Raw genomic sequence first — 19155 nt, 5'->3', positions numbered from 1 at the left:
TACATTTGAAATATTTTTTAAGTAAGTAATTAGAAGAACATTGAGTTCGGAAGAGTTGATTTTGAGCATGGATTCTTCATCCCTAAGTTTATTCTAGATTTATATTCAAGGGTTTCATTGCACCGTGACAATATGGTCTATTGTGCTCCATCAGAGTTGTTCTCGTCATAATTCTCATGAGGTTCTTCCTGGTGCAGCAATGCTTTGTGAGGAATACAGAGAGGAGTTGTAGCATATTCTTGTTAAGATCCATTCACTTCTTAGATCTCGGAGTATCAAAGTTTCAGAAAAGCTTTTTCAATGATCCAATCCAGAAATATTCCGCTGGAGTGCTTCTCTTTCGTTCTTTTCCTTCTCCTGAAACTCTAGTGAAGGTACATTTAACTATACTAGAGAAAAATTCTGGGCCATTGAAAGGAGTTTGTGCTCCCTTCTGGAAAGTGTGTTGTCCTCTTCATTCCTTCTAATTCCCGAGTGGCCGGGAACCCAGACTAAAAAGACCTTGTTATACTTGACTATTTCATTGATTTTTTCCTCGGCACTCTAATACCATCTTAGAATAGATGATATGTGAGCTCAGTGCTTTGATTGCATCCTGACCTTCAGAATGTATCGCTATATCACATTTCTGATAGTTTTTAGCTAGGTTAATCTTAATATATATATTTCTTGTGTGCGTGTGTATGTGACTGAACTCCTCCTAAACGACTGGACCAATTTTGATGAAATTTTTTGTGTGTGTTCGTGGAGATTCGAGAATGGTTTAGATTTACAGTTTGGTCTACTGGAAAATGTTTTTTCAATTAATTTCTTATTTATAAGGAGTTGTTGATTTTGGAATGTCAAACGATGACATTTTGTGGCTTAGACATAGAAAATCCGTGTTTTTCTCACGGCCAATTCTACGTTGCGTGTTCCAGAGTTGGAAAACCATCGAGTTTGTTTGTTTATACTCCTCATGGACTAACTAAAAATATTGTACATCCAATGGCATTACGATAAATTAAGTTTTTGTAAATTAAAAAAAAATAAATATATATGTTATAAAATGTTTTGAGTGCAAGCTTTTTCACCTTTCATTAAAATGAGTTAAAGTTTTCATTTACGATGCTGTTATTTATTTAACAAAGTAATAACTTTTCAATAATAATTTTCATCAAAGAGGTCCAGATTGTTTCAGCTCATTAAAAAAAGTATGAAATTAAAGACGTGTGTACAGGACAACGTCTGTCGGGTCCGCTAGTTTCTACATATATTTCTATTGAAAGTATCTCTGCCTGAAAGACAGCGACCTAACAATAGTGAGCATTTGGTATCAGCCCCTTGTACTCCAACGACTGACGAAGAATTCTCAACACAAGTTTAGATCTACACACAGCTATTGGAGTGATCACGTAGATCGGATGGTTCCAGATCGAATTATAAAGTGGGCTTAAATTAAAAACTAGTACGCGCCGTAGATCTACCTTGTAGGTAGATCAATGTAGCCCATAGATCAATAGGTAGGTAGATCAATGTTGCTCATAGATCTACCTTGTAGGTAGATCAATGTTGCCCACAGATCCGCTTTGCCCGTAGATACACCTTGTAGGTAGATCTACATAGCCCATAGATCCTCTTTGTCCATAGATCCACATTGTCCATAGATCTGCATTGGCCACAGATCTAGATGTACACCCTATATAAAATTCATTCAAATACTGCATACCTCCTGTATTATCGATATCGGACTAATATACAGCGAGACTCAAAGGTTTCAGTAATTCCATAAATACGCGTTAGCAACGCACAGTCTGTATGTAATTTGAGGAATAATTTTGATCAAGTCGACATGAAAGATCCTGTATATGAAGTTATTGTTGAAACACAAAAAAGGAACCAAAAACACCAATGGACATGCCCGACTCGTTAATCGAATACCTTCAAGGTGGCAGAAAAAGCAAATGCTATGAAACCAATTTTCGAATTCCATGCGGAATGAATTCTTCAGGAATGTCTAATTGGGACATTCTAAATTGTACACACTGTATTAACTTCATTCATACTTATTTTCGCGAATTATGTAAAAGGAAGAAGAGTAACCTAAAGCTGTTATCCAAATTTATATATTTTAGGTTGCCTATTTTTCCAAAAATATCAAATTGGTATCCCAATTTTATACACCCTATATAATTTTAAATCAATTATTATATATTTTCTCACAAATTATGCAAAAAAAGAATAACCTTAAGCTGATAATCCGATGTTTCAATAGGTTACAATTTTGCATAAATGTCTGATTGCCACTCAAAAATAATACACCCTGTATGAAATCGTCAACCACTCAGTGTATACCTCCAAGAATTATGTAAAAAAAATAACCTGGATCTAAGATCTCAACAATCAGATTTCAACAGGTTTCAGTTATTCAGAGTCGTCCAATTGGAACTCGGAAATTGTGCACTCTGTATAAAAAATATTCATCGCACGTATATCTTCGCAAATTATGCAAAAGAAAACTAACCTGAAGCTCTAATTCCAATTTTCAGATTTATAAGGTCTCGATTTTCCAGAAATGTATAATTGACGCTTGAAAATTGTACCCCCTGTATGAAATGGGAATGTGGAAATCCCTATTATTTTAAAATCATCATTGACTTCATTTGATCCATTTCACTATTCCAAAGTATTCACTGCCAAATAATATAAAAATTAATAAGTGGCGAAAAAATACGAAAAAAATTTCAACCAGCAGCGAGATTTGAACTTGCAGCCCATAGAGGCTTCATATCATTCGACCGCATCCTTAACCACCCGGCCACAATGGCATTGCGAAATTTGGTGCATTTGTGCTACTTATAGGGAATCATCAAAATCACAGGTTTCAGAGATTCTATAAATATGAATAATTTTCATGATTTTCGTCTAAAAAACCGTTAGATATGAAGGAAATCGAATATTTATATCTGTACCTACCGATTTATCAGTCCTATATGAAAAATTCAAGTCTCTCCTTGACAACTTACATGAAACGGAATGCTATAAGATTTCACCAATTTCCATGAAAATCTCAACAAAATGCAAAAATACCATCAGAAAAGGACGTTTCCAACCATTCCCGTTCATTATTTGCTTGAATATCTCGTTGAAAACACTTCAAATAACCAAAATGACTCCTATAAAAGCTTCAGCAAACCAATGTATTCGACTGCCACAAAATGATTCTGTTTGAAAATATCATCAAATATACCTCGAAAAACGGATCTGAATCGAATCTGAATCATCGTTTCTTGAATTTTCCCTCTGAATTCGTCCAAATTTCAATGTTTCTAGTCGAATATCATCTGACGTTTCGTATTTATATCATAATTATGGAAAGAAATCACGGCATGAATAAATTTTGACATTTGTCGTCTTCTGTCCAAGTATTGACTTATTGCAGCTTCTAAAATTCGAAAAGCATCCATCGGGGCATATTTAGTATCGATATTTTAGTGAAATATGGAATTTCTGTAATTGAATCGATATAATTAACTGAATTGATCATTATTTCTGGTTCGATCGACAATTAGAAATATTCTAGAAACGTCAATTGCCGCGGACGTTGCTAGGTCCGTTGCTACCCAAGGACATCGTAGTATTTTCCTATTGGTCGTTCACGTCGACGTGAATCTGGAAATTCGTCGGGAAATTTCCCAAACTTTATCCGTTCATTCCCAGGTAATCCCGAAAAATCGGGAAACGGGAATATCCGCGGGAGTTAATTCGACATTTTCTCTTTCTTCCCGTACTTTTAGTTTTTCTCGTATCTCTCCCAGAGCCGAGAACACTCGACCGCAAAATCGGTCCAAAATCGTTCGATTTTCGGTGGGAGGAGCGCTTACGAGTTTAATATAGTATACTAGAAACAAGACGAAAAACAGGTAGGTCCCCAAAACGTTGGTATGACAGCTGGATATCAACGTTGAAGGAAGACAGATGGCAGAATTGACAGGACTACGTCTTATTATAAGATGGTCAAGTAGAATAAGATATTGATAAATAATATTTATTCAAATATAATAATATGACTCCGAAACCATTGGGCTATTGTTTTGCTGTTGCATATTTCAACTTCAAACCATCTTCTCTTATTGCGCTAAATGAAAATAACTGAACACAAGCTTTTCCCAACATTGACCTGGCGGCTTCTTTTTCTATTGAAGCATAAATCTTCAGTCTGGAGAATGCAACCCAGCGGCCATTTCTCACCGAGATTACATTTCTCCAAAAGGCACCACCAGCGGAAACGTGCCCTAGACGACTTCGTTGTCTTCCGCTGAAAGCACTCAATTACGGAGGAAATGAGTTTCATTTTGTGGAGCTGCTCGAACAAAAAATGGGCCAACAACCGTCCGTTTTCAACACAATTATTCTCCCGTCAACCCCCAAAGTGAAGAGGCGGATGGGAGGTGAGGGAAGAATGAAATCAACAGGTTCCGTCTCTTGCGCCCTTTCGTTTTGTCATCACAAAAAGTCGAAGATATGGTCGACAGGGGTGGAACGTCGTATCGCCAGAAAAAGGCGAAATAGACTTGAGTGATTGATGTGACAACATTTTTTAGTGAATATACTGCAAAGATCTCGAATAAAAAAGAAGGAATTTCAATGTGAAAGAAGTCTTTTCGGCTCCAATAATAATAATAAATTATCAGACAATCTCAAGCCTACGGTATGTAATGATATAATCGGATTTGTTGAGAGCCAAGAAACGGTTGGATTATAGATCACTCTTCATGAGGCGTGGTTAGGAGAGCTTTTGGCGTATTGAGATGCTATTCCCATACAGTTCATATTTGCCCATCAATACCAAAAAGGTCCTCTATGAATATTTAGTATTATTTTCGATCAATTATAGTTCACCTGGATTCGTTTACATCAATCCAGATCGGGCCGAGTACAAAAAAGGATGTGGTTTGCATACCTTATAAAGGTATTCCCGGTTGTCTCTGGGCATTTCATCGGTTTCAATTGTTTCTACTCCAAATTGAAGATAAATTCTTTGGAATAAGAACAAACTCCAGAAAAGTTTCCCAAAAATGTTGATAGCTTATTTATACAGGGTGACAAAACAACCATGTATTTGTAGTTCAATTTCTTAACACCCTGTGGAACCGTTCGGGAAATTTGAATACGTATATCTTCGAAAAAAATCAAGATACAAAGGTGAAATTGAAACAAAAAGGTGACAAAAGAACGGTCTTTGTAAAAAACTGAACGTGACCTCTACAAATTTCAACAGGATGTTAAGAGAAATTGGACTACAAATAAATTTTTTTTCACCCTGAATAAATGACCATCAACACGTTTGTATAACTTTTCTGGAGCTTGTTTTGATATCAAAGAATTTATCTTCTATTTGGTGTAGAAATAATTGAACTCAACTCAAAATCCAGGAGTGTCAATCTTGATTGTTTATTGTTAGAATTGAAAAATATTAATGTATACATTTATTTTTTAACAAAACGGCGTTACCTGACACAAACAATGAAGCAATCACAATTCTGCTAGAAAAATTTTCTGTTCGTGTTAGTTTCCTGAGAGGTAAACACCATTAATAACGATATCTTGTGATTTAAAACCTTTAGACTTTTTTCTTTGGGACCACGTGAAAGATAAGGTCTAAACCAATGGTCCACAATCGATTCAAGACCTTAAAAATGAAATTCGTGAAATTATCGAGGACAGTCACAAATGTGCGAATGGACCATGGAAAATTTCATGAAAAGGATATGGTCCTGGCACAGCAGCCACCACGGCCATTTGGCGGAGAACGGTATATTATCATTTGTCTTCTTTCGTAATAAAAAATGTTTCCAATTAAATTCACCCTGGCTTGACATTAAATATCTGTTGATCAATTATAAATATAACTCATTCTAGGGCACTCATTCCATAATACTGAAAACACTAAATACAGAATGATCTTAAATTGGATATAAAAAATGGATTGAGAGATTCCTTGGCTAATTTTGAGGAAAAAAAGTCCAAACACATGGACCCGCAAATACTTTGTTTTCGAGAAACAGGGTATTTCTTGAAGTCCTACTTTTTGTGATGATTATACCAGTTTATCGAATCTTTAATAATCTCCGATCAATATTAGGTAAATAAGTACGAAAACTTTTAATTAATTTTTCATCACAGCTTACTGTATATTTATAATAATTTGGATATTCATGAGGATAACTAGAGAATTGTTTGAATTTTTTCTCGATATCGGTAGCAGATAAGACAATATAGGTAACAAGAAACCAAAAAGTGGAGTACTGGACCAAAATTACTTCTTACCTTTTTCTAAACCACCAATGGTACACAAAAAAAAGTTCTGGAGGAAAAAAAAACACTGTTTCAGAAAAAATATCACTCTGTAAATTTGCGTTCATAATAATCAACATATGGATAACACGTTCAGCGATGCATTAAAATTTCCGCTTCTTAAGATTCTGGAAGTTTGGAAAAGACTTCTTAACTAAACATATATCGAGCACCATCACAAAAATGATCAGGGAAGAAGAATGTGTTCGAAATGTTCTCGAGAAGAAACTGTCTATCATAATCGAGCTGCATGTTGAATTTCTGATACATGTCATTAGTTCAAGTGTTCAAATTTTACCAAATAATAACCGAACTCTTTTCGTAGGTAATAATATCATAAGGGCATCTGATTCTTACGATAAATCACAGTGCTAAGTAATATTTCAACAAGAAGCATGAGTGCTAGTGGCAACAAACATCTGAGTCGAAAATGTTTGCACCTGCACGAATGCGATCTTTTCACAGGAAAAAAAAGACTATTTCATGAGACCATAATTACTTGGTATAAAAGGTATTGTAATTTTTGGTGACAACAGCAGTCAAGTATTGCCGCGGGTAAACTAAAAAAAAAACTGCTGACAGGTGCTGTCATACATGTTTTCCATCTAGAAACCATTTGTTATTCAAAATTGCGCGATTGTGATTGCTGGAAATTGAGACGAGGGAAACAGTAAAAAAAAATCATCCCGGAACTGTATATCCAAAGATAGACTGTCGAGAGAGAATGTCCAAGCGAGAGCGAAAGCACCAGGTTCAAATATCCGGAACTCTCTTTCCACTTGTTCACAAACAGCATGCGGAAATTTCAGATTCACCCACAATAAGTTTGTCTCGTTCATGCTTCACTGTTATAACTCGGAAAGAACGACAAATGGTTTTGAGTCGAGAGAAACAAGTTGGAGAAGAAGTACAACAGACATTAATAACTTATGGGGAAGAAACCGAGTGAAAATTCGATTCAGTGGGGGAAATTGCCATTTTCCGTAAGGGACGTTGAACTTTGGTCCATCTCTCTAATGCGAAGCCTTGGACAGTTTTATGGGGTGTAGGAGAGAAATGGAGGGATACAAATTGTCTCATATTTCGAGAGAACTCTCGTTAGTTGAATCCACAGAAGATTTAACAGGTCATATAAAATACATCAGAACTTTATACACATAATGTTTGTTGTATATGTATATAAAGTAAAGTTTAATTCTGATGGTTGGCACCTCAGAGTGATAAACAAAGATAGAGGGAGCATATGTCATTTTCAGTAAGCAAATTTTGTCCCCAACAAAAACTATCACATTTGAATGAAGCTCGAGGAATTGAAAACATATCAGTGATACGATATTTCACTCGATTCGCGAGTTTCTCCACAAGAAACGCACTTCTTATGTCCCATTGTGAATCAATGTTTTATATTAACTCATAATACACTAGGGGAATAAATTAAAAGATCAAAATAAAATTCCAAATTTTAAGCGGATTTTCAAATGGATGTAGTTTCCATAACAATGGTCGTATCTCAATTTGAAAAGAAGCTTTTTGAAGTTTGAAGTTTATAGTTTAGAGATCTAATGATGAAAAAATTTTTCAAGCAACGTGTAACGCTCAATCCTAATGAATACAGTGTCTAAAATTTCTGCGAATTTTTTTCAGTTTTTATTTGGCCTACAGATTTGGAAATTTTTTTTCCAACTTAACCACTATATGGATGAGGTAACTTGTTCATTCAGCTTCAATATACTTTTTTTTTAAATTTCGATACGAGCATTTCTCTCTGAAATATCGAACTTGAATTGAAAAGGACCTTTTTGTCTTTAACCATCAATATCTCACCAATCAATGTTTGCACAGAAAGTTTAGGGGATGTTTTGAAATTTTCTTCGTTCTCTACATTAATTCGAAAAGTTGATAAAAAAGGGCTTTTGGAGGCTTTTTGGATAATCAAGCGTTGAATTGAAAATATCAAAAAAAAACCATCAATGTTGAGTGTGCGTTTAATAGTTCAATATCACCACAAAAATCCCAGAGAATTTCAATTCAATCCATGGAGCGGTTATTTTGTATCATTCGATCGAATGTTCAAAAAATTAAAGGACCACGCATTTTAACCATGTTAGGAAATCAAAAAAAAATGTCAAATTTCGCAAATTTGTTTTGAGAATAAACTGCCTTTTTTGGCGTTGTAAAAAATCGATAGATGATAAGTTGAGATATGCAATTTCTGAAAAGTGAGTAGATCGATTTCAAAATTCCCTTGGGTATATCAACTTTATTTCGAATTTAATTTGGTTTCTATCATCAAGATCTTGGAATGAAATTACGGAATCGCATTAGAAATGATAATGACCAGTTGAATTGATTTATTTGGAGTCAATAAAAAAAAATTGAAAAAGAAAAAAGCTTTTTTTCAAAGTGATATACGACCATTGTTATCGAAAATACATCCATTTGAAAAACCGCTTGAAATTTTGAATTTTATTTTGATCCTTTTATTTATTCCCCTAGTGTATAAGAAGAAAATTGGAAATATTCAATTTGAAAATGTGTAATTCCAAAAATAGAATCAACCGTTGAATGAAATTGTTTTGATTTTGATTAACAACTCCGATTCCGATGTCTGGATTATATGTTACATAGTTTAACACGCTGCATCTTGAAGTTGCATTTAGAGATCTTTGTTTTACCCTTAAATTTTGTAGTGATAATAAATAAACAGTTAGCCTCGAAAATGTATTTTCGACATAATAATCCTTCGTGTCTACTTGAAAACTCATCTAACGTTTCGTGTTATTGTCCCTTGAAGTAGCACGAATGGCAAGATGCCATTGCCCAGCTATTACTGAAACTGCATCTAACAAAAACTCTCTTTGTTCTTAGTCCAATAGCGCATTGCAGGGTTCAATCACATGAATGATAGAGAAGGAGAAGAAAATTAAATTTTGTCTCCCATTCAACTTCGAGTGTAGAGTAGTTTAAAAAACTGTTAACGAATACTTTCCAAGGTGATCATTAGAGTTCATTACCAGTTCATGTAGATGTCCCATATTTTTGAAAAACATCAATTTGACAAGAAAACATGTGGTCACATCTATTGAAAAAACCTCTAATAAAAAACATGAGGAATGCAATACTAAACAAATCACTTGCAACACTACAAAGAAATTGCGATTTGAATACTAAATTGAAAGGAAAATTTTTGCATTCAAAAATGAAATAAAAGGCAGCAAAATACACGAAATTTATTGAATGTGCAAACAAATAAAACCAAAGTATATGTGCTCCTCTACATATTTCAAAGTACTTCGATACTTACTGATAAATTGGACACGTTTTGGCTGTGATGTTCTAGGTTTCGTTTTGACTTTCGTTATGGGAAAGTTCCTCCTGCTTGCTGAAACATATCAATTCTATTCTAATCTGAACATAGTTTTTTATAGAGTCCGCCACGAATGAGTCACATATTTTGAATCTTATCAAAAGTGTCACATACATACTAAGAAGTACCGGGAACCGAAGTAGATAATTGAATGTCCTTCTATAGATCTTATAATTCTTTTTTTTTTTTGTTTTATTTTATTTATAATTCTTCGAATATTATTCATGAAGGTCACGAGCAACTTTCGAACTAACCAACACTCGACATTTTTGGGGGTTGATGCCACCTTCATGATGGAAATTCGTCCCTCTCAAAACAGAAGTTGACCTGTTTTTTATCTTCGAAAATTCTTCGTTTCTGACTTTTGGTGGAGGTCAAATTTTCGTTAGGACATCCTGTAAATAACTCAAATGGAGCTTCCTCTGATACCGCAACGCCTTATAATCAGAGAGCCTCGCTTCTACAAACTCAAGCCTTCATTTATAGGCTTCCACATTTCTGCCTGTTATAGGAAGTTCAATATCGGCCTTGCCTAATTTCAAAATCGATATTCTCCGTAGCAACAAAGCATACCGAATCTGAGATATTCCTGGAACGGAATCCATTCCACTGGAATAGATTGAAACAACGCCGAGAATTGCTGAGACGGCATATGGCGGAACCGAGAGCATTCCACATGACTTGAATTCATCAATCCTCTTATTGTTCGATCGATCTGTGGTATGAACATTTTCTGTTCGAATTGTCGTTTCATTTTCGATAATGAGCTTTGGGATATGTTCGATGGGAAAACGTTCCCTAAAAGACATTTACTGTTTAGATTTTGGGTAGTTAAGAATATGAATTATGATTATGGTATTATATTATTTTTCCTTTTTCGGATTTTCAAAATATAACCTAGTAATCGATATGTATCGATAGAATTGACACTCCTCGTAATTCTCGTTAGCTCAGCTCGACGCTAAACGCGCATGGTTTACTCTTCTCACAATCGTGTATTGTTTTAGAACTTGTTAAGCCTCAACAAGTAACGTTTAAGTATGTGAAAGAGAGACTACTAACTTTTTTCAAGGCATCTATTAGATTTAAAAATTGCTTAACTTCATCAAGTCTTCTATCAAAAGATCTTCATTAATACTTTAGGTATCTATTAGATTTGAAAAGAGAATAATATTTCCCATAATAGTGTCAGTTGTAGTTTTTCTGAACAATTTTTGTGAATTTCGTTGGTTATGACAAAAAGAAAAAATGCACAAGGATGAAATTTTCTTGAGAGGTATAGACAGTACTGACGTAAAGTTTTAAAACGTTAATCATTTGTTAACGTCTTTACGTAAAATTAACCCAGAACGAGAAATCCAGCAGTAGAGTATTCTAGAACTTCTGGAAAGTGATCAGGCAAACCCTTCATTTAGTGAAAATCAATCGCTATCGGTTACCGAGGTCGTATATGTACTTCTCATAATGAACGAGTTGTGTTGACCCTTTGGTTATTTACGAGCTTCACGAACGGTTTTAGCCAATATATCTCGACGAGGAAATATCACGTGACCATGGTTCGATTTCGAATGTTGGTTTATGATTTCCAATGATAAACCTCAGGTTGAAGGAAAAAGGAAATCCATTCAATTTTCACACAAAGCTGTTTGCATGTAATTCAAATTATTTTTTTTTTCCATTTCAATTTCAACAGGGGACGCATTGTCATTGAACAATTTTCGAAGAATCAATTCGGCTCAATTCTTCTTTTCGAATGCTCCTTCCCTAAACTCTATCATTTCGTCACGATGTAAACATTTTTAGTGGTTTTGAGAGAAGAATGGACCCAAAGTTAAACAGAATAACTAACAAATGGAATAAACTAAAAACTTGATATTTTTAGTGTAGATTCAGAACTCGAATATTGCGTTTGACTTCGTTAATTAGCATATGTTCAGAGGTACAATAAACAGAACTCCAAAATTTTCAAACTAGGATTACTGTATATACGAAATTTTGAAAAATTCGCAAAGAATTTTGGAAAACATACTCAGTAGTATAGTACTCCGACAGAGTTGAGATTTTGCGTGTACCTATTGAGTAATAATGTTAAGCTTCGCTCAATATTTCGTGTTCACTTTTTCTCAAGAAGCATATAAAATTCAAGCAGAGTATCAAATAAAAATTTCGTATTTGGGTGACAACTGGTCATATCCCGCTTTTTCATCAAATAATTTGGAGATTTATGCATAATTCTATATCAATCGTATCACAGAACCATATAAAATTCAAGCAGAATATTGAAATGAAAATGTCCAATATTTCCGTAACAACAGATCGGACGAGATGTAATATAATCACCCAAATATGTACCAAATTTCAGGAGTATCTTAACATTATCAGGATAAAATAGCTTACACCAATGACATCATATTAAATCACATCTCAGATACACCCATAAAGAATTAACAAAAACCCCAATCTTTGTTATTTAGGGGTTCTGAATGTATTTTCGGCTCAAGAATAGCAAACTACAGATAGTTACAGATAGAATAGTATATTCTAAAACAAGTTGCAGAATGGGCTCCTATTCCAACACGAATGCGAAATTCGAAAACGAGCGACGAAGGAGCGAGTTTTGGAACGTAAGAGTGTTGGAATTGCCTTCTGCAACGAAAATTTAGACGATATTTTCTCTATTTCAGTCGAGTTTTGCGAAATATTGTCGAAATTCAATGAATAATTCAGATTATATATCCTAGTGACTTTTGTATTGTATCTTGGCAGTTGGTGTGACTGTTACGAAAATTGAAAGATTACGGAATTTGAATATGAATCGTTTCGAATTTAGACATAATTTACAATTACACATTGAATTCGTGAATTAGGTCTGACGAAATCGATTTAACACTACCAGAATTATGAGAATTTGCGAATATGTAGCAAATCATTTCTCTATATCCCCAAATTATATTATATTGACAATTATTAACGTTTGTTGAAATTTGATAGGATTGGAAGTCAGCATAGACAACCACAGTGCTTAAATAGACAAGTACATGGTTGACGAGTTGTATGAATATTGTCATTTTCTGTAGGGTTACTAGAAAAAGAACTTTATTATCGGTTCATCAAGCAGTTTGCGCCAGCCATAACACTCCAGACACCATTAATTCTCATAAAAATTCTGTTCTGGATCCGTTTGATACCCCTAAAAATAGAAACTTTCCAAAAATAACATAAGAGCCAAAGCGGCCAGTTCGCCCCGACAGCAAACGTTAAAATTCTCCGCGAATCTTCGGGGGCACATAAAACTCCCAACCCCCAATTAAATTTCAACCCGCGCCGGCCAGAACCCAAGGCAAAGGCGTTTCGTACCCTTGGAGTGAATTTGATTATCCCCCGTTTGGTCTCTCTCCTCTTCCCCGTTGAACTTGCGGGGAAAGGAGGAACTTGTTTTCCGCCATAAGACAAGAGGGGGCACATTGAAACGGCTAATTGAATTTTGATATGAATTATTTGTTTCTAGACGGGTAGCAGTAAACTGTGGAGGGGGAGAGTTTCGAGGTTTGTGGAAATGACAACGGATTTGGTGGGGGGGAGTTTTGTGGTGGCTGGTTCCTTTAATGCACTTTCGAGATTGTGGTGGCAGTACGGTTCCCAACTTAGTTTTTTAACGTTTGTAATCATTCACGGAAATGATCAACGTCTTTTCCACAATGATATTGACATCGTCAGAAATTGAAGGTCAACAGTGTACTGTTGTAAGCTAGTAGTACTTAACACTTTGATACTCAGGCCGCAACCAGAATAGAGCTCACATATCACCGATTCGAAAGTGGTTTCGAGTGGCGAAGAAAAAGAAAACTCAACGAAATAGGCAAGAATAATAAGGTCTGCCTAGTCTGGATTTGGTATCTTGGAAATTGAAGGAAATAAAGATGCCAACATTGCCAACACAATCGGAAGAAAATGAGCACAAACCCCTTCCAATGGCCCCGAACCTTTCTGTGAAATAGGTAAGTGGTCAGAATCTTCCTGGGTTGTACCATTCCATGAAGTTTCTTTGAAAGATGTATGTGGATTTTAGCAAGAATATGTTCCTTACAGGGCATTGTCGCTTCAGGAAGCACTTGATGAGAATGATTCTAGCGGAAAACGACGGCAGATTCTGAGGGAGGAGGAAGAAACTTTGGATCACCTAGTGACGGAATGTTCCGCCAGCCAACGCAAAAAATCTCCGGACAACCTTCTTGAAACCATCCCAAATACTGGAGTTAATAAGAATTCTGGAGTTGGAGGGCGTGCTGTAGTTTACGACCACTAATGGCGAGAACAGCTCTGATGGGGACACAATAGACCATGAGGTCGCGCTGCAATGACCCCTTCTCCCTGAATCTACATTCTACAAACTGGCAGCAAGATTTACTGAAGTTGTGGTAACCTCATTATTTTACACAGAATCTTTACTGTGAATATATTAGAGATTATTTTAACTTCTTCTTCTTGGCGTGCCCTATCCGTTCCGGACGTTGGCAATCAACGTCTAAAACGTTTCTAAAAAGTTTTTTAACTTAAGTTCTGAATATGACAACAACTGGAAGCATCGAGTAAAGAACAGTTTCCGCGAGATCGTGAATACCTTGCGCAAAAAGCGTTAAATTGACTCCAAAGAATACTTCCCAAGATCATGTTAATACCTTGCCAAAAAAAGCATAAAACTGACTTCACCACATACTTTAGTTATTCACTTAATGTGGCTAAATGAAAAGCATAAAAAAGTTGAGTTTGACATGTCAAGGTCTTAATCCTTGACAGTTCCACAATGAGATAATTGGTAAATTCTACAACTGATGATGTACCAGGAAATTGAGCTCTTCAGTGCAACAGGTATCCAAGAAGACTTTCATCTTATATCTGTAGGTGTTAATCGGCCTTTCTGCATGTGTTTAGCATTCGCATAGTAAGCCTTTAGAGGATCAACTGCTGATTCGCATAGCCCACAAAGAGACTCGACTACTATCCTTTCCCAACACAGTAGATAGTAGAAAGTTCTATTTTGGTAAGGATAGGACGAGAAGGATATATCAAGGAATTTGTCATTTCAGAACTATTGATTTGACCTGATAATGAAAAGCTGACTGAAGATCTCGATCGAAGATAAGCAAAGAAGTTGTGACAGGTCACTTTTAGGAAAACGACTGTCCATACGAGCATCCCTATTTGCTTTTTTTTTTCCACCAGAAGTGTCTTTATGAAAAGATCATACAGTGGAGTGTTGATTTTTTTTCGAGCGAACGACGAGTAAGCTTAGTGCCACACTCATTGGCTGAGAATTTGTTGTTATTTTGGTCAGCTGGTTTCCGCGAAATTGTTTGGAATTGGACTTACATACAATTGGTTGCGGGTACTCTTCGCGAAATGTATGATGATGTTTGAGTTTCTGAACATTTTTAGCGTCTTGATCCAGTTTTTAACAATTGAACACTGAAGAGATCAGAAGCAATCGATAACGCCGACGACAAATAAATTTTTTTTATAGTTTCCAAACTTGTTTTTTAGATAGTTTGTTTGAATATAAGATGTTCTTTCTTTTCAAATTTGATTGATTTGCTGTTCAATTGACTTCTACGGTTAATGAGCAAAGGACATAACCCAATAAACATGCCCACAACGAAACCCATTACTATCACACGGGCTTTCCTCAGAACGATATAAAAGGTAAGCTATGGAATTACAACAATGGAGTTACTGGGTAGGCAATTTGTAAAGAGGAAGTGCTGCCAATCGCACGGCACCAAATACCCCCGTTAACCGGCAATTTCAAATGCCCGTTTAATTTCAGAACGGACATCATAAAAGCCATCGGAGCCAGTTGGTCCGAAGTGGATCGGATCGATTTTTCGTCTTCGAGACGTCGTTACGTCCCGAAAGCCCCAATGTTGAATCTCATCTAGGCCAAAGGCCGATACCCGGTTCGTCCATCAGAGGACTCTCGAAAATTAGGAAACGTGCCTTCGCATCGAATCGACTTCAACGGCCGCAAAATACGGCCATGACCGATGGAAGGCAGACTTTGAATGGACTGGGGGAGAAGCAGGGTCGGCACTTCTGTATATTGCAAGAATTCAACGATATTCTTGGGAATACAATTTAGGCAGAATAATAACGGTTCCTGAGGTTTTCTTCACTTTGATAGACAGGGATACTTTTGGAGCAATTTTCGAATTTTGAGCCGGGAATGGTCTCAAACGGTAAGGTTCTACTCAATGATGACCAATTTCTTCTCAAATTCGGCCCGGTTAGTTGAGAACAGCTTCTCCAGAGTTATCGTGTTGACAATAACTCTCAAAAAGCTAGAAACTCAAAATTTTCAAGGAAGGTTCGCATCTCGTACTTGGACAAATACGATTAGAGATTCCGCAATTATAGATATTCGAAATTTTGTTCTCCTTATAATTTCAAATCTACAAATTTGGATGGAATTAATTTGAAGTTCTATGTAGATCGAATCTCCGGAACAACAGAAAATTCAAGAAAAATATTGAAAAAAAAAATTCAATATTTCCGTGACCACAATAACGGAGTTTTTTTGTGTATATACAGCTGGAATTTGAAGGCGAGTTGTAAACTACGACGACTAATGGCGAGAACAGCTCTGATGGGGCACATTAGACTATAAGATTGCGGTGGATTCTAACCCCCCTTAAATCTACAGTCTACTACGCTGCCGTGTTGAGATTGAGAAGGGCGTATCTGTAATTCTGCGAAACAGTACTTATGAGATATTTGACTTTGAAGACTTTGTGCCATCCACAGTTACCAAAGCTTCAAAAATATTGAAAAAAAAATTCAATATTTCCGTGACCACAATAACGGAGTTTTTTTGTGTATATACAAGCTGATTTATAAGCTAACCGACAAACTTTGCCATATGAAAGGTCGTGTAATTTTAATCAAGAAACATGAGAACATATGTCAGATTTCAATTATCTAAAGAAACAAATGGCTCCAAAGGTTTCATTCGTGTATGTTGATATGATTTATTTATAACAAAAAAGTATGTCACCAAAACCACAGAAAAATTGTTATGTGCTACAAATTGGCGAATGCGCAGACTGGATCATATCTCTAACCTAACCTAAGCAAATATATTGGATGATCATCCTCAAGAAGTTTTTATTTCGACATTGTACTAAGCCAGAAACCTTCGCGGGTATGTACAACTGTGCATTACAAAAATTTATTCATTGGATAAATGGGGCATCTGCATCTATGCACAAAGGACAAACAGGAGCACATTCGTTCATTGAATAATAATGTCTCGGTAGAGCATTTCATGAAAACGTGTCATGAAAACAAGGGATCTGTCTATTGCGGCAAACTACATTGTAAGTTTTCAATTTTCGTGTTTTTCATTTTTCAAAGTGAAAAATAAAGCTGTTACAGAACATATTTCATTGAGCAATGCTAAGGTCTGTTGCATCGATATAAAATGTTAAAAGTGCTGAGAGAAGAGTTGCAAAGTATGTAGTTGAGTTATAAAAAGGGTTTTCTAATAATAGGCTTCATTACAGTAACCCGCAATCTGATCAGCTTTCACTTTTGAAGGTGTCATCTTTGAAATTTGACAAGTAGAAACTAGGCCATTACCGAAAATGCAACGACACACACACATCAACGATTATTGAAACTATTTGTGGGATCGGCTCGGCGTAGTCTATCATGAGTTGTTAAAACCAACTGAAACAATCACAGACGATCGTTATCGAATGCATTTAATGCGTTGGAGCTTAACATTGAAAGACAAACGGCCGTAATACAACGAGAGACATGATAAAGTTATTTTACAGCATGACAATGCTCGACCCCATGTTGCGAAAGTGGTCAAAACATTCTTGGAAACGTTGAAATGGGTCCTACCTCACCCGTCGTATTCTCCAGACGTTGCTTCCTCGGACTATAACTTGTTTCGATCAACAAACGAACCCTTTTTGGAAAACATTCTAGAACAGATTCACGTGAGTTCTGTTAAGTACGATAAGGGAGCTATTTCTTTTTGTTTCATTAAGAGACGTTTGTGAATCATAGTAATTTGGCTTTAGGTTTCCGTACCAGATAAACACATTAAAAAACAAATCTCATAGGCATAGAGTTTCGGGATATAATATTGAAAAGAAAAGATTTCATCGTGCAATAACCAAAAAAATGTTCACACGTCTCCGTCATCTGAACCATACGCGAAAAGACGCCCCGGAGTCGAAAATTGAAAAACGTCATCCTTTCAAATGTAATCGTCCGGAAGGTCGGCGTGACGAGGATGCAAACAGCCTCCGATAAACCGATTATTTCGTTCCTTTTCTCTCCCGATCCACCGCCAAAAATGGGGGGGGGCGCACTTCTCCGCGTCGGAGAAAAGGAGGAAAGAGAACCGGAGAGAGGCCGGGGCAGCAGAGTTTATTGCCCCTCTGCGCCACAGTGGCGTCATTACGACTGGCGGGCACCGTGTCTATCCAACACGCTAACCCGGAGCCCCGGAATAGCCGGCTGAACTTTCATCCCCCTTTTCCCGGTGACTCATCGCAGCTGCCGCCCCCCAAGACCGACCGACCCCGGACTTCGATATGTTCTGGATGTCGGCGGCCAACTTCCAGTTTTCGGCGGTCGAAACGCGGTAAACACCATAAATCGCCTTATGTACTCCACTGGCCGAACAAAATATGTGAGTAATTAGGAGGGAACATCACCACGTGACCTTCTCGTGATCAGTCAATATTTGTCGAGAGGAGGGACAAAAATAATGTGCTTGCTAGAAAGATTGAATGACCTGTAGAAGTTAGGAATATTACAATAATTCCAACTTTCGTCGGAAGGAAGTGCTTTATGAGTCTTTTTTAAATTTCCACAAAATTTGAGATTGTAATGATTTTTTGTACGATTTTCTTAAAATACATCGGTGCTTTGTAGGGATAACATGTCATCGATTCTTTTGTGAAAAATGAAAAGTTCCAAATTCTTTTTTTTTCATTCTCAGATTGAAAACATTTAAATACCACAATGCAAAAACCCATAAACATAAGTGATCCATATCTCTATTTTCGTTTTGAACTGAGCAGTCACTTGGTGGTGTTCCCTCTCAATATAGATGTGGATATTTATTTGATGACATAAATTTCATGATGTATGTTTTGTTAAGTCAGAAGGTTCATCATAACACTGGAAATTCTATAAGTAATGAAGTGAAGAAAAATACAAGAATAACATCAAGGTCTGTTCAGTCTGGGTTGTTCACTCGGGAATTAAAGGATATGAAGAGGTCAACACATTTGCCAGAAAAGGAACACAGTCACCTTTCATTGGCCTGAAGCCTTTCTATGGTTTAGACAAAAAGAAACGGTTTCAGGAGAAAGAAAAACCGAGAGAACAACACTCAAGCGGAATCTTCCTGGGTTGAATCATTCCTTAAAGATCTT

The 19155-nt window shown here is 36.3% G+C and overlaps 1 protein-coding gene across 6 annotated transcripts in view; it reads right to left on the bottom strand.

The window, feature by feature from the left end:
* The window catches only part of LOC123679354 (inner centromere protein), a 72133-nt gene that overhangs the window by 20401 nt on the left and 32577 nt on the right, over positions 1-19155 (bottom strand). For 3 of the 6 annotated variants that reach the window (XM_045616924.1, XM_045616923.1, XM_045616927.1), the window contains one exon: positions 9641-9718. The exons of the other annotated variants lie outside the window; for them this stretch is intronic. In XM_045616924.1, coding sequence (XP_045472880.1) covers positions 9641-9718 — 78 coding nt within the window. The remainder of the gene's footprint in view (positions 1-9640; positions 9719-19155) is intronic. 6 annotated transcript variants of the gene reach the window in all.

This window comes from Harmonia axyridis, chromosome 4 (genome assembly GCF_914767665.1).
Source record: "Harmonia axyridis chromosome 4, icHarAxyr1.1, whole genome shotgun sequence".
Lineage (NCBI taxonomy): Eukaryota > Metazoa > Arthropoda > Insecta > Coleoptera > Coccinellidae > Harmonia > Harmonia axyridis.
Note: the sequence above shows the minus strand (reverse complement) of the source record. Positions and strands in the feature narration are given on the sequence as shown.